General features: G+C 41.8%; 1 protein-coding gene across 1 annotated transcript in view; it reads right to left on the bottom strand.

The window, feature by feature from the left end:
• Nucleotides 1-13,999, bottom strand: part of LOC308304589 (uncharacterized protein) — a 97,050-nt gene extending 83,051 nt beyond the window's left edge. Inside the window, exons 1-5 of the mRNA XM_080749217.1 lie at nucleotides 13,827-13,999; nucleotides 13,174-13,283; nucleotides 10,819-10,965; nucleotides 8,731-8,883; nucleotides 5,324-5,433 (exon numbers count right to left, since the gene is read on the bottom strand). Of these exons, the coding sequence (XP_080605343.1) occupies nucleotides 5,324-5,433; nucleotides 8,731-8,883; nucleotides 10,819-10,965; nucleotides 13,174-13,283; nucleotides 13,827-13,896 (590 nt within the window). The 5' untranslated portion in view covers nucleotides 13,897-13,999. The remainder of the gene's footprint in view (nucleotides 1-5,323; nucleotides 5,434-8,730; nucleotides 8,884-10,818; nucleotides 10,966-13,173; nucleotides 13,284-13,826) is intronic.
• Between the last annotated feature and the right edge of the window lie 528 nt (nucleotides 14,000-14,527).

Genomic DNA, 14,527 nt, shown 5'->3' with positions numbered 1-14,527 from the left:
TTTAAAATAGCCGATCTACATACACGTTGTGCTCGTTACAAACTATAAGACAGTATGTTAACTATGCTATTCTTACCACAGCACCCTGCCTGCATGCCAAGATTATTGTAAATGCTCCTTGTCTGAAAAAAAACTAGTAAGACACCTCAGGGTGACTTGCGACCTCAGGGTGACATGCAAGGGCGAGGTCGCGCCAATTCTTGGCCATCTGGCCAACCACAGCGTTTCTCTGACGATTCTAGTTGTTGTCATTCTGGGGGGAGTTTGTTCAGGTTTTTGTGAGGGTATCAACCCTAGGAGACACTGGGAGAACATGCAAACTCCACACAGAAAAGGCCCTATCGCCAACCCCACCTAGAGTGTGGGCGCTGATGAGGGAGGAACACGCCGCCCATATATGTCCTTAATATTGATAACATAATATCCTTAATAATGTCCTTCAAATATTGACAATATAGGAATCTCCATATATGGACATAAAATGTACGCAAGTAATGCCAAGCAGGGCCTTGGTGAGTTAGGGCCTTAGTTTGATGCCGGTGGATCTCCATATATGGGCATAACGGGGTACCCTAACATTCTCATTTTCGGCCTGGGATTTATGACATCAGAAATCTCCATGTATGGGCATAAACGTTTTTTTTTTTCTGGGAATGACCATATATGGACTTTTTATTTTATTTGATCCTTTATTAATAATAATATGTATCCATATACATACAATATATGTTATGCCCATACATGGAGATGGGCATAAAAAAACGTACATTAATTAGTAATGCCAAGCAGGGCCTTGGTGAGTTAGGGCCTTGGTTTGATGCCTGTGGCTCTCCATATATGGGCCATATATGGTACCCTAACATTCTCATTTTCGACCTGGACATCAGAAATCTCCATTTATGAAATCTCCATATATGGACATAAAAGTTTTTTCTTTTTCTGGGAATGACCATATATGGACTTTTATACCCTGAGAAATCTCGTAGCTTGTCTGACTGTCAGTACAGGAAGTGATGTCACGTGCCATCCTTTTTATGCCCATATATGAGTCATTCTGTACCACATCACGGTGACTCATTGACATCACACCGACATCACTTCCTGTACGGACGTACGGACAGTCAGACAAGCGACAAGGTTTTTTAGGGTATAATGCGACCTTCGGTCGCAACGACCTTCCGTCGCAACAACTAACACGGATTTTCATAAAACTCGGGTGCAACGATGAAAAAGCTGCCTCGTACAGCAAACGTACATTTTCGGAATGTTTCCTTTTGAGAACAAAGATCAGATGTTCACTAAGGCTGGAGCAATCTAAATACAGAACAACCACAGTTTTGGGCAAGCAGTGGCATTAAAGAAGTAGTTCACCCTCAATTTTTTTATTCTATTGATTACTCATGCCATGGAGACTTGAGTTCAATAATATGTTTGGGTTTTAGTCACATTCCTAAGACAATACTTTAATCACAATAAATGTAACCCCATTGATGCCGGATGGGGACGCAAATGCATTTGGGTCCCCATCCGGAATCAATGGGGGTAAATTTACGAAAATCAATTTTTTGTCTTAGGAATGTGAAAAATACAAAAAAGATTATTGAACTGGTTCGATTCCCTGGACCGGCAGGAGAAATCTGTGTGAGGAAGTGAATAGTCACAACTCCCCCAACACCGCTGAGGTCAAGTGGCCTTCAGCAAGGCACTGAACCCCAACTGCTCCAATGGAGATCCAGTTAATCCCCCCAGGAATCCGCGATTCCGCGATCGCAGAATTTTTCGCGGAATTCGCGACGACCCGCGGATTTCTCGGCCGTTCGCGGACTTTTCTGACGTCCGCGGAATAGCGGTCGCGAGTGGCAGCAGAGCGGCGGGAGTAGTCATTACTACTATTATAAAACAATGTGTACATGGTCTGGCAAGTGGCCACTTCATACAGAGCCTGGGGAATAGCTTAGCTTCCTCCTGCTAGTTGCACTGACGCTGTATTGGTCCGGTCCCACATTCGTTCCTGACAGAAACTGTGTCCTGATCTATAGTTCCTCTCTGCCTCTATAATGGTCCTGGCAATAACAATGCTAATACAGAAGAGAATAAATAAATATTACACCCATACTAGGTAGTAGGTAGGCTATCCTCTAAAATGTGGTTACTATGGGCATTGGTTAATTTGCATGACAATATAGTCTTTGCAACAGAAAGTAATTATTAAAAACAATAACAATTAAAAAAATAATAGATTTAATATTAGATTTTTATTCTCAAAAATGATTATTTGATTATTCTAACCACTAATTACAATTAATTGTAGCTATTTCATGAAGGGTTTTACTTGATTATTAGAACTATATCATTTTTAGCTTGATAACTGGTCATTTTAGGTTGTTTATTAATGTCCGCGGAATCAAGAATTGTTCACCACAGAATTCCGCAGAATCAGGATTGTTCTCCGCGGAATAAAGCATTTTTCTCCGCGGATTCCTGGGGGGACTATCCAGTGGCCAGTATAAAGGGCCTTGTTTTTTCTGCCGAATAAGAAAAAAACACCTCAAAGTATGTCAATCACGTTTTCACACTGTTGCCCGTTATTTCATCCTTTTTTTTTTTTTTAAGAGCAGGGTGAATTCCGTTTTTCGCAGCTATCACCACTGGGTTCTCTCTCTCTCTCTCTCTCTCTCTCTCTCTCTCTCTCTCTCTCTCTCTCTCTCTCTCTCTCTCTCTCTCTCTCTCTCTCTCTCTCTCTCTCTCTCTCTCTCTCTCTCCCCCTCCCTCCCTCCCTCTCCCTCCCTCCCCTTGGCCTGAAATACGTTTTTGCAGATTTTGGATTTCAAAAACACAATGAAAAAACACAGCAATGTGCAAGGACCTTAAGGGGGCGTTCACACCAGGGTTATTTGGTCCGCTTAAAAGGGACCATGGTCCTCTTTCTCCTTTGGTCCGCTGGTGTGAACGTGCAAAGGGACCATGGTCCCTTTGTTTGGTCCGGACCATGGTCCTCTTGAAAAGGCAGGACTCGGTCCCCTTCCAAACGGACCATGGTCCGGTCCTCTGCTGGTGTGAACGGAGCCGGACTTTATAGAGGACCAAACTTATGTCTGATCAGCCTACTACATTCTGCATTGTGTGTTGTTCATTGAAAAACAATATGGAAAAAATAATAAACGACTACTCGTGAAGCAATTGTAACTTCGGCTACAAGAGACTACACTCATCAATCTTTGTTAATTGCACTTGTGAAGCTGGATTAATAATTAGTTCTAAAAGCATGAATTTCTTACGGGAATCATTATTGATATGACCCGACCGCAGCCGCTGATATGTCTTCATGACCTGTAGTAGGCTACACGTTAATAATTGTATCCTCCTCTCCCTGTGAGCAGGCGCTGCGGTGTCTAGCTACATGGAAACTGGTGACCCATCGTGTGCGGTGACTCCAGGGGTCGCTCTCCGAACACGGTGATCATTGTTTGTTTTGACACAAATACAGTCACAAAAAGAAGTAAGGTCACCATCTTGTGTATAACACAGGAGGAGGAGGCGGCGCGGCGGGCGCGCTGCGCGCACAACCTCGATCCAAACGACCACAACACAGAATAAAGTCAAACTTGGCTTTTCTTTCGAGGCATTAGGATTTTCGCTCTCTCGCTGTTCCCTGAGGACAGGCGTGCACGAGTCAAACTCTTCACGTTGTTGCTGGGACGGCAGTATGTCCATGTCATCTCATCGGGTGCGGTGCACAAAAATAACGGATTTAAAAGCTTACAACACTGTCCGAGTGTCCGATGCACGGCTGTTATGTTTCATGGCTAAATGAATCATGTGGTTAAAAAGAACAGATCCGCAAGCCAGCATCCCGTTACATTAATATGTTCTTTTTAAGCATGCGCCACCGCATATAACACGCATATAGATTCAACATTTGGGATTGTAGGCCTACATTATTTTATTGTTTTTATTTAGGTTATTTATTCATTTAGCTTCACATTTCCAACCTGATAAGGATAGGAAATATCATTATGGACCCGTTGCTTCACTTGCTTGTAAAGAAAGAAAGAGACAGAGAGAGATTTGATGTGGAAACGGGGATGCTTATTATGTTCTCGCGTTCTTGCGCTATTTATTGTTAAATGAATCAAGGAGAAGGCTTTATACAGGCTATGTTTTGAGAGAGAGAGAGAGAGAGAGAGAGAGAAAGAAAGAGAGAGAGATTCCTCCACCCATCCATCGCTAATTACTGCCTGAAATGCGTGAGTTTCGCTTCTTTTAAAAAAAGAGATACAGGAAGCGGCTGTGATTAATAACACAAAATTAATTGGAATAGGCAGTGAAGTAATTTTCCATAGGAATAGCCTATTCTGTCAATAGATCAACAGCCGCCTGTATGACCACGTGTCAGTTGTTTACATATTTGGTTCTTTTAACAAAAGTCCCGTGTGAACGCTAACCGGACCAAATTCAAAATGCAACAATGTAAACATTTGGTCCCTGATCCGGACTTTGGGTGAGAACGCCCCCTAAGACTATGGTTGTACTGGTCATCTCACAGGTTTTGATGTGTCTGTCTGTCTGTCTGTCTGTCTGTCTGTCTGTCTGTCTGTCTGTCTGTCTGTCTGTCTGCGTGCGTGCGTGCGTGCATGTTCTTATGCGCATGCATAAGAACAATATATCGAGGACTAAAGGACTTACCGTATGTCTCAGCAGGATTTGAACAAACTTGTCTATGCATTAAACTTCAATAGACATGACTGCTTTAAAAGTGTCTTTACAGGTCTCCCTAAAAAAATCCAGTTGATTCAGAACGCTGCTGCTCGACTCCTTACTAATTACTACCAAGAAAGTGGATCAAATCACTCCACTTATATTCTCCACAGATATTATTCACACTGCTTCACTGTCTGGCAAATAATTTATTTCAAAATAATAGTGTTGGTTTATTAAACATCGACTGGTTACGGACCAAATATATATATTTTTGTGCTACATCATGAACCATCCAGACCTCTCAGGCTTTCTGGGAAAGGTCTGCTATCGGACCCCAGAGTCAGAGGTCAACGTGTAGAAGCAGCATTGAGGTTTTATGTATCACATAATGTGGAACAATCTCCCAGAACACAGCTACAACTCTCAGGTCTTGTAAATCAAAGCTGAAGACTGTTTTCCACCACCTTTTATTGGGGTTTGTTCATCATGGCTTGTCCACCGCAATTGTATTCTCTTATATGTCTGCTTTATTTATACTTGTTCAATCAAATGTCCTTTTATCAGATCTATAAACCTAACGGTGATCAGGCGTGTACGTGTGTGTGCATGTGTGTCACCTTACCAGAGATCTGTGAGGTAGATTTCAGATATGGAGCAGCACGCCGAACACACATCTTTGGCTGTGGGGACATCGGACTCTTCATCCGGCACAGCTGCGGCCCCAGAGGGTGCCTGTTTAAAGACAGAGGGAGAAGGGGGGCGCTAGTTAGATCCGCGAGTTTTGGCGAAGAGATATGGTGTAGTAGTAGAGCAACCTTTTCAGGCTGTGACCCCCCAAATGATCTTATTTTAACCCTGATTAGGACTTCGGAATTGTAGCCATTACAATTACAGTTTGACTTGTTTCCACAGATTTATTGTGAAAATAGCTGATCTACAAGCTCGCTTTTAGATCGTCTATTTTCAAAAGAATTGCCACTTTCTTATATTAATTGACAATTTGTCCAGTTCTTATAGAATCGTTTGTTGGTTACTTTTCAAACAGTAATGGTCCTTTTCTTTCTTTCTGTCCTTAAATTGTCACAGCACTGTCATCTGGGGACCCCCCCAAAATCATGTGGGGACCCCCAAGTTGAGAACCAGTGTAGTAGAGCGCCAACCCAGTTTACTCTAAGGGGTTTTAAAGGTAGGGTAAGTGATATTATTTCGTTAAATAAGTCGGGCTCCAGTTCCAGAGCCTGCTGACAGAACAGGGCGGCCATCTTAAAGTCAAAACTGTCCAGTGTCCACGCACTTCGGCTCCTTCTAGATCAAAAATAAGCTCTATACTCTGATAATCCTCATTGATAGAGTGTTGGTGCTGATATAATCTATCGTCACGCAGCGGCTTCCACACTCAAGCCTCTGGGCAGTTTAACACTCAGCTCTGAGGTTTATTACTGGTGACAACTACAATACTCATCACGGTGTGTCCTGTGTGATAAGGTGGGCTGGACTCCTCTGACTGGGAGACGAAATAATCATTGGAACCTCTTCATTTATAAATCCTCGGTTGGAAAATTGCCACCATATATTTCATCCATGTTACGTCAGAACTTCTGATTCCTTTTGCCAAATGGGGACTTGGGAAAGACTGCTTTCAGCATCGGTGCACCTGGTGCATGGAACCTCTTGCAACAAGATCTTAAGACTAATTAAAGTAATTGAATATCTATTGGCCATGTTAGCAATTTACTTAATAACTATGCATTACCTGAATGCAACCGTTTTAACTGATTAGTCAACATGCAACTGTTTTAACAGATTGTTGTCAACATTTGCTGTTCATATTTATATGTGTGTGTGTGTGTGTGTGCGTGCGTGCGTGAGTGCGTGCGCGTGTGTGTGTAGCGTGCATGTGTGTGTAATTTCAGCAGCATTGTAAATGAGGGCCTCCCTAAATGATCTCTTTGAGAATTTTAAATAAAGGTTGAAAAAAAGAACTGCCCCACTCTCCCCCCACTCTCTCTGTTTGTATTATTGGGTCCCAACGCAAATCTGGTGGGAGCAGGCAGTACTTTAAACTTTGCTGTGGGCAGGAGCATGTGGTCAAAAATAAACAGCAGGTGGTAATGGTTAGAAATCCAGCGGGAGGGGGATTAAGAAAACAGTCCCCACGCAGGTTACTACCATTAAGAACCATTGGCAGGCAAATATGTTTGTATTGTATCCCTGTGTGCGTCTGCAATTTATCTCTGTATTTTTTTATTTATCATTTACAACAGGGGAGGCAGGGACCCCCTAGGGGGATACAACAGGGGGCCAACAAATAATTGTGTGATAGGATTATTTTACATTAACCACTTGAACCCTAGCATATTCTGAGGAGAGCTTTAGGCCAAAACATGTACAAGTTCACAACGCCTCGCAGCGTTAACTCTACATCTAAAAGGTTTGGTGTAGAGGGGGGAAAAAAAGAGTAGATTAACCCATTTAGAACGGGTACACATTTTGTGTATCATTATTTTATGCTTTAACTATTGAAAAATAGCAGATATACAAGCTCACAGCGCGGCACCGAGTGCCGCGCTGCGAGCTTGTAGATCTGCTATTTTTGAAAAATCGTGAAAATTAGAATTTTGACCCGATTCTATAAGTGTATTTTGAATCCTTCTATGTTTTTAAAAAAAAAACCATGTTTCTATGTCAGCAATCTGGCCAGCCATCGTCAAAGAAAAGGTCCTTTTCACTTAACTGGAGCTCAGTTAGTCTGTTCTTGAGAGACTACTATGTCAGTGGTTCTCAAACCTTTTCATGTGAAGGACCCCCAAAATGATATGTATTTGGCAACGGACCCCCCATCTCAAAATATTTAGTTCCAGGGACCACCCAGAAGCAAAATTTGAGTTACAAACGTTAGCTTTGAAAATACATATATTCAAAGATTTGCACACATTTTCACGACTTTTTCAAAAATAGCAGATCTACAAGCTTGAGTGCCGCGCTGCGACCTTGTATATCTGCTATTTTTCACTGGTTAAAGCATTCAATAATTCTAAGCCTAAATGGGTTAAGTACACCCAGCATACATTAACATGAATCCAATATGACCCAGTGCTGTCAAACAAGCCTATGAAGCTATCTATGAAAATGTTTTATCAGCAACTAAATGTAATACAATATGTAGTGGGGGTCCCTGCTTCATCTCTCTCAGCTAAGGGGTCCTTGGGCTAAAACAAAATAAAAACTAAAGTTGAAAACCCCTGATTTAAATCTGACATGGCCGCCTGATGCAGTAATGTTCCATGCGGGGCTGTCTGTGTTCCAAATTATTCCACTAGCCTATTTATCACATCTTCAAGCACAGATGAGGGAATACACACGACCTCAAAGGAAATACGCCCTGGGCTTATTCTGTTATCCATTTAACATTCAGTTTTATAAATCTGTGCCACCGTGACTTTTGATTGAATATTTTTAATAAAGAATTATTCAATCAAAAAAGCAAAGGGCAAGCTGACCTTTCCTCTGTTAATCAAAAAAGCCCATGGAACGCAATGATGTGACTTGTGCTTGCGCACAGTCAACAGTGCCCCCTTGTGATCAAACGTTACAACAGCGGGATAGGACATCTGTGTGCATGCCTGTCTACTTTGCATGTAGGGCTGTCACAATTATTACATAATCGTCTAATCGTGATTATTTGACATTATCGCAATTATTTTGTCATAATCGTCATAATCATGAAATAGTGGAAATAGTCGCATTGCGACGCGTTGTGAGCTTGTAGATCGGCTATTTCCACTATCAATGTTATTTTTTAAGTAGTAAGTTGTCAAATATGTCAGTATATATTTGTATATTTAGGTTATGTGTCATATCTACCATATGCAACTTCAAAGCCTAAAAGCCAAACAGAAATGTAATTATGAACGACAAATACACAATTAAATCGTTAATCGCCAATTATTTGAGTGACAATTAATCATCATGTAAAATGTCATATCGTGACAGCCCTATTGTCTAGTGTGCGTGTGTGTGTGTTCTTACGGTGCTCTGTGCCTGCTTCTCCAGTGCAGCCAGTAGGACGTGCAGGCCTCTGCTGTAGTAGTCCACAGCCTCCTGCCCCGTGTGGATCTGACCCAGGTACATGTATTTACTGTGGCCATGGTCTGGACTCAACTCCACCGCTTGCAAGAACACCTTCAACACGCGGTTAAGGAAGCAACCTCGATCCATTTGGACCCGAAGCAGATTCTACAAATGCCTTCTAAACCAGTAGTAGTAGTAGGAACTTCAACTACAGTAACATTGTGTTGATGCTATTTTGGAAATGGTCTGCTGAGACTTCACTGAGATGTGGACAATATGTTGAGAGGCTGTTCCTTCTGTTAGGGCTCTATATTTGTTTTGCTGCTACCATCTGCGGTGACAACTCGGTTCCCATTGGGGATGATTAAAGATCTATCTCATACATTAACACACGCACATAAACGAATGCACAAATATAAACATTCACAAGGCTGAGGAAGAGAGGCTACAGACTGAACCTGCAGCTATTCTACTCAATTTGTGTTCTACTGCGCTCCTTATGTATGAGTTATGAACAGTGTTACGTGTAATCATACACTCAAGTGACCTCACCTGCAAGTGACCTCACAACGCTACAATTGCTTACTTTCAAAGGAAATAGCTATCTCACACAGAGGAAAACATATGTGTATACAGTATAACCATTAACTTTACACGCATGAAGGTAAAACATTTTGCGTCAAGTCATAGGCAGCCCAACTGTTTCTAATTCTCTCAACGTTCTTAACCACTTTGATTTTGGGCATGTTACAAAGAAATGTGCACCATGCACCTTTTTTATGAATAAAATATAATGTTGGTATCTGTATGGTAGAGTACATTAATACAATATAAGTAAGTCGTTCGAAGAGGCTTATTGTCGGTATCAGTCAGAGTGCGTTCCTGTTTCTCAATGCGCTAATAGACCCCTGGGAGATGGATTGCTGAGGTGGAGCGCAACAGCTACCATCAGCTCCAAGTACTTAGCGGTAATGCACAACTTACCGCACCCAAGACGTGCTACTCGGGCGGTGCCTGGAATTGAACCCATAACTATGTGGTCGAAAAGGCAAGTGCTCTACTGACTAAGCGTGCTCTACTGACTAAGCGTGCTCTACCGACTAAGCTACCTGGACACAAATATACAATCGGGGTGGTTGTATTTTGTCTCCCTGCTCTTCTATTAACATGTTAAAGACACAGGATCTTTAGAGAAAAAATAACGCACATCCTCCGTTCTTCGGTGCCGAGCTATAACCGACAACTGACTGTGGTGTATCGACTACCTGAAAACAATGGCACCTGTAGGCCTAAACGAAGATTTGGATACTAGGCCTTTTTTGTAAAGAAACTAATAGAGGGTTTACTGTTGTGATAGTTTGTCTATTATTCTGTGGTTTGGTCAATATGAAGCTTTGAATCAAGTCAGGATCTGATTTCCTTTGAGAGACGTTTTTAATTTTTATAGAAAAAGAAAAATCATAAAAATATTGCTAGAATATCATGTATATTCATATGTAATCATGTAACAAAAATAATCATGTAATTTTGTGAATTATGTCCTTTGAAATCAGATTTCTGAATCATGTCTATAATGTATCACTGATATTCGCTCCAGCTCACCAGGTGGGGCTAATGATCACCAGTGTCGAAAATGTATATAAAGACAATGTTTGCTACATCCGGTTATACTGAAGAAGACCCCAACAGGTCGAAACGTCTATTTTTTGCTACTTGCTAAATAAAATATTGGAGCGACCAAGAAAGTGAGTGCGAGCTACCTTCAAAGACACAGCATCTGACACAAATGTTGACCTGGTGGTCAAGATTCTATGTATCCCCTGAGCAAGCAGGTAGGCTCTATAACCTCAATGGCAGGCTCCATTAGCTGCAGTTCAGTTGAGCCAGAGGAGGCGTCTACCTTTCTATGTCGATGACTTGCACAGGAGTCTGGGTTCAATTCCAGGGTAGAAGAGTACATTTACATACATAGTGCAGCTTTAAGTGGTTCATATCATGGTTCAAATCATATCATACAGACAGATACCCTATCCAAGAGAAGGATACTCCTTTGGCCTTTTGTATGTCTCCCAGTTCAGAGTGGATGTGTCCCAGCATGTCCAGTGTCTGCAGGTTGTCGGGCTCCAGGTCCAGGGCCCGCTGACAGAACAGGGCGGCCATCTTAAAGTCAAAACTGTCCACGCACTCCTCCGTCTGGAACAGCAAGAGGACAGGTTTATAGAGGTATACAGGAAAGCTCAGAGTTCATTTAACACTGAGCTTCAGTTACACAGTCTGAGTTACACGAACAAGCCACATTTACTGTGTAATAACAATTGTTGAATAATAATAATCAGAAGAGACTAGGATTATGCATCTGAAACAAAAACAAAACTTTAATGTTAAGTTAGTTAAAAGAACTAACTTCCATTGAGGTGTTTAGACAAGGTGTTCTTTCTGTCACTACTAAACTCATTTTCTCATTTTTAGATTTGTGAATTAAACACGGAGATATCAAGGTCTGATGAAGAGTTAATTGTGCTCTGTTTATACACATTCATTGCTAAGCAACTCCTGTCCATTATATTACGCAAAAAAAACATATACCCCTCAGCCAATCAGATTGCTGGATCAGAACCAAAGGTTGTACTATAAATGGATAATGACAAACACTTTTGGGTCGTTGTCATATTTCCACATTGATTGGACAGTGAGGTATTGAACTTAATGAACCAAGCTCCATTAGTCTCGTCTGGGTGAACTAGACCAGTAGTTCTCAAACTTTATCATTTCAAGGACCCCAATAACTGAAACTGTACAAATGGAACATTTGTACACTCAGAGTTACACACCTGTACGGGTCCATTTGGAACCCCCTCAAGGAACCACTGAAGTAGAGTAATGAAATAACTTCAGCATCATTATAATGACGGTATTCATTCTAAATTGACCTGTGTGATCCAGTCAGTCTTCTAGAGCCTGCCCACTCTAGAGACTACTTACTAATATGTGTATTCATTTGGGCGACACAATGTTGTTCCCCACATCAATGCCTAGTCGAGTAGTCTAACCTCGCCACTGAGTCGCCAGTGGGCTACAAGTTAGAATAAAACATGGACATACCAAACAATGTATACCAAGGGAGTATTTGAAGAAATGTCATAAGAATTCACAGGTTTATGCATTTGCATTTTACAACTACAGGTCCCACTGACCCACTATGACACCCTGGTTTCGGTGATAATTATTTCTGGGGGCACAGACCATATATGTTTCTTAAAGTTCTAAATGAGTTGATCCCAGTCTTGTCTGGAAAGTATGGAAGACCATATTAATGCAGGCAGGCTGAGCAGCACTATCAGGGACAGAGTGGATCCGAGACTAATAGCAGCACGACTGCACACATAAACATTTCTGACGTGCAAATCAATACAAAGACAGTACATCATATCTTAGTTGAAAACAGCACCAATACTCCAGCTTTTGTTTGTCTTTTCATGTCTAACTCACTCAGTAATGCTATGACAGATGAATTTCCCCACAGGATCAATAAAGGTCTATCTATGGGTTTTGTTTGTAAGAGAGACGAAAAAGGAAACAATAAAAAGGAAGGAAGTGAATGGTTGCTTATAATAATCATCATACTAATAATTATAATACGGTAATCTCATCAGCGGTAAATAATTCAAACTATTATTGCGACCATAGGTTGCAGTTACACTATGAAAACCGTCATATCTTTGCCTGTACGTCCGTGAGTGAGTAAGTAACGCCACATGTCTATAGCTGCTGACCTGTTTGTTGACATTGTGACATCGCATTGTTGTGACATCACCTCATCAAAGATCAAACCCTGGATTATTTATCCATACATGGAGACGACTGGATCATCACCTAGATCTGGAACTGACCTCTACATCTGATTCCCAGATGATGCCCTGTTAGGGTAACCACACTAATAGAATTAGTGCCATCAATATTAAGCCCATGTCTGGGAATGCCCATACAATAGCTGGCTGCTGACCTGTTTGTTAACCTTGTGACATTGTTGTGACATCACCTCATCAAAGATCAAACCTTGGATATCCATACATGGAGACGACTGGATCATCAAAACACAAATAGAATCCCTTTTATGCCCATCAATATTAAGCCCATATCATGGGAATACCCATACAATAGAATCCCTTTTATGCCATAAATAATAAGCCCATATCTGGACATATTGTGTCAGTTTAACCAGTCCAACTTAAACAACCAACCGCAACTCAAATCACACTTGCAAATGAATTCTGTCCTGGGTGAATTCCGTCCTGTGCGACCTCGCCCTTTAGGCGTCTCAATGGTATAGAAATAGAAAGTGTTTACGTCAGAGCGGGAGACAGAGAGGGGAGACAGAGAGAGAGAGAGAGAGAGAGAGACCTTTTCTATCAGTTGTTGCACAGAGTATTTCTCAGCGGTCTTCTTCTTGGCTTTTTGGTGCATTCTCACTTTCATCCTGTCCTGTGGAGACAGATCAGGCAGCCCAGGACCTGAGACAGAGAGAAGAAGAGAGACAGACAGGAACAGGGAGGGACACAGAAACAGAGAGAGACACATGCACAAGACAGGCGCAGAGAAAGGGACAGATACAGTGACAGACATATGGACAGGCAGAGACACAGAGACACACATTGACAGACACAGTGCCAGTGACAGACACATATGGACAGTGACAGACACAGAGACAGACACATATGGACAGACACAGAGACAGATACAGAGTCATACAAAGACCAATTGACAGATTCAGTGCCAGTGACAGACACATTATGGACAGTGACAGACACATTATGGACAGTGACAGACACATTATGGACAGTGACAGACACATTATGGAAAGTGACAGGCACAGACACAGGGAAAGAGGAGGTTCAAGCAAAGAATACAAACTATTAGAATTATCATCCGCTTAGCATGATGTCTCTCTGGAACGCACACTAAACAGCTTCCAAATCCAACATACACACACACACACACACACACACACACACACACACACACACACACACACACACACACACACAGTCTGTTACCTGCATTAGAAGGCTTCTCCTTCCGTGTCCTCGCCTTGTTTTTCCTCTTGGGTTTCGCTTGTCCTCCCATGACGCCAGAAACGAGTTATTAAATGACTGTCCGGCTTCAGATCAAAATATTAACAACCCTGCTGTAAGATTACAACAACACGCGTGGAACCCACTGGACTGTAGTGAGTGTGTATTCCACTTGAGAGGCTACTGCGCATGCTCCCGGATGAGTGTAGTTGGTTACTACGGAGTGCGGTGAAGGACAAAAACCTTTTGCGTTCTAGTTCTTCAACTTTTTGTATGCCCCAACATGACTGTTAGCCGGGCAGATAACAGAAATAATCGTTCACTTGCGGATACAAGCACCAAAATTGGCACACATACTCCTTAGGGATTGCTCTTTTCATAAAACCATCTGGCCAAATCAAATTTCAAGATGGCGGCCATTTTTCAAGATGGCCGCCATTGAATATACAGTAATCTTGCATTCTGCAATAAAATACCATAGACCTGTCCTATTTGAATGATCTTGGTGTCAAATCATACATTTTTCACTATGTAGAATCCAAATTTGGACCCATGGACTTACTCACTGGCTTCCTTGTACCATATATCAGTCCCGGAATCCTAATATTCTGCTAAATTAGAGGTTTGTGTTATGTCTGACTCCGGTAAAATGGGTGGTAGTGTATATCTTAGTATTGTTAGAG

Source organism: Nannobrachium achirus, assembly GCF_963921795.1.
Source record: "Nannobrachium achirus genome assembly, chromosome: 2".
NCBI lineage: Eukaryota > Metazoa > Chordata > Actinopteri > Myctophiformes > Myctophidae > Nannobrachium > Nannobrachium achirus.
This window is presented reverse-complemented; position numbering and strand designations above follow the sequence as displayed.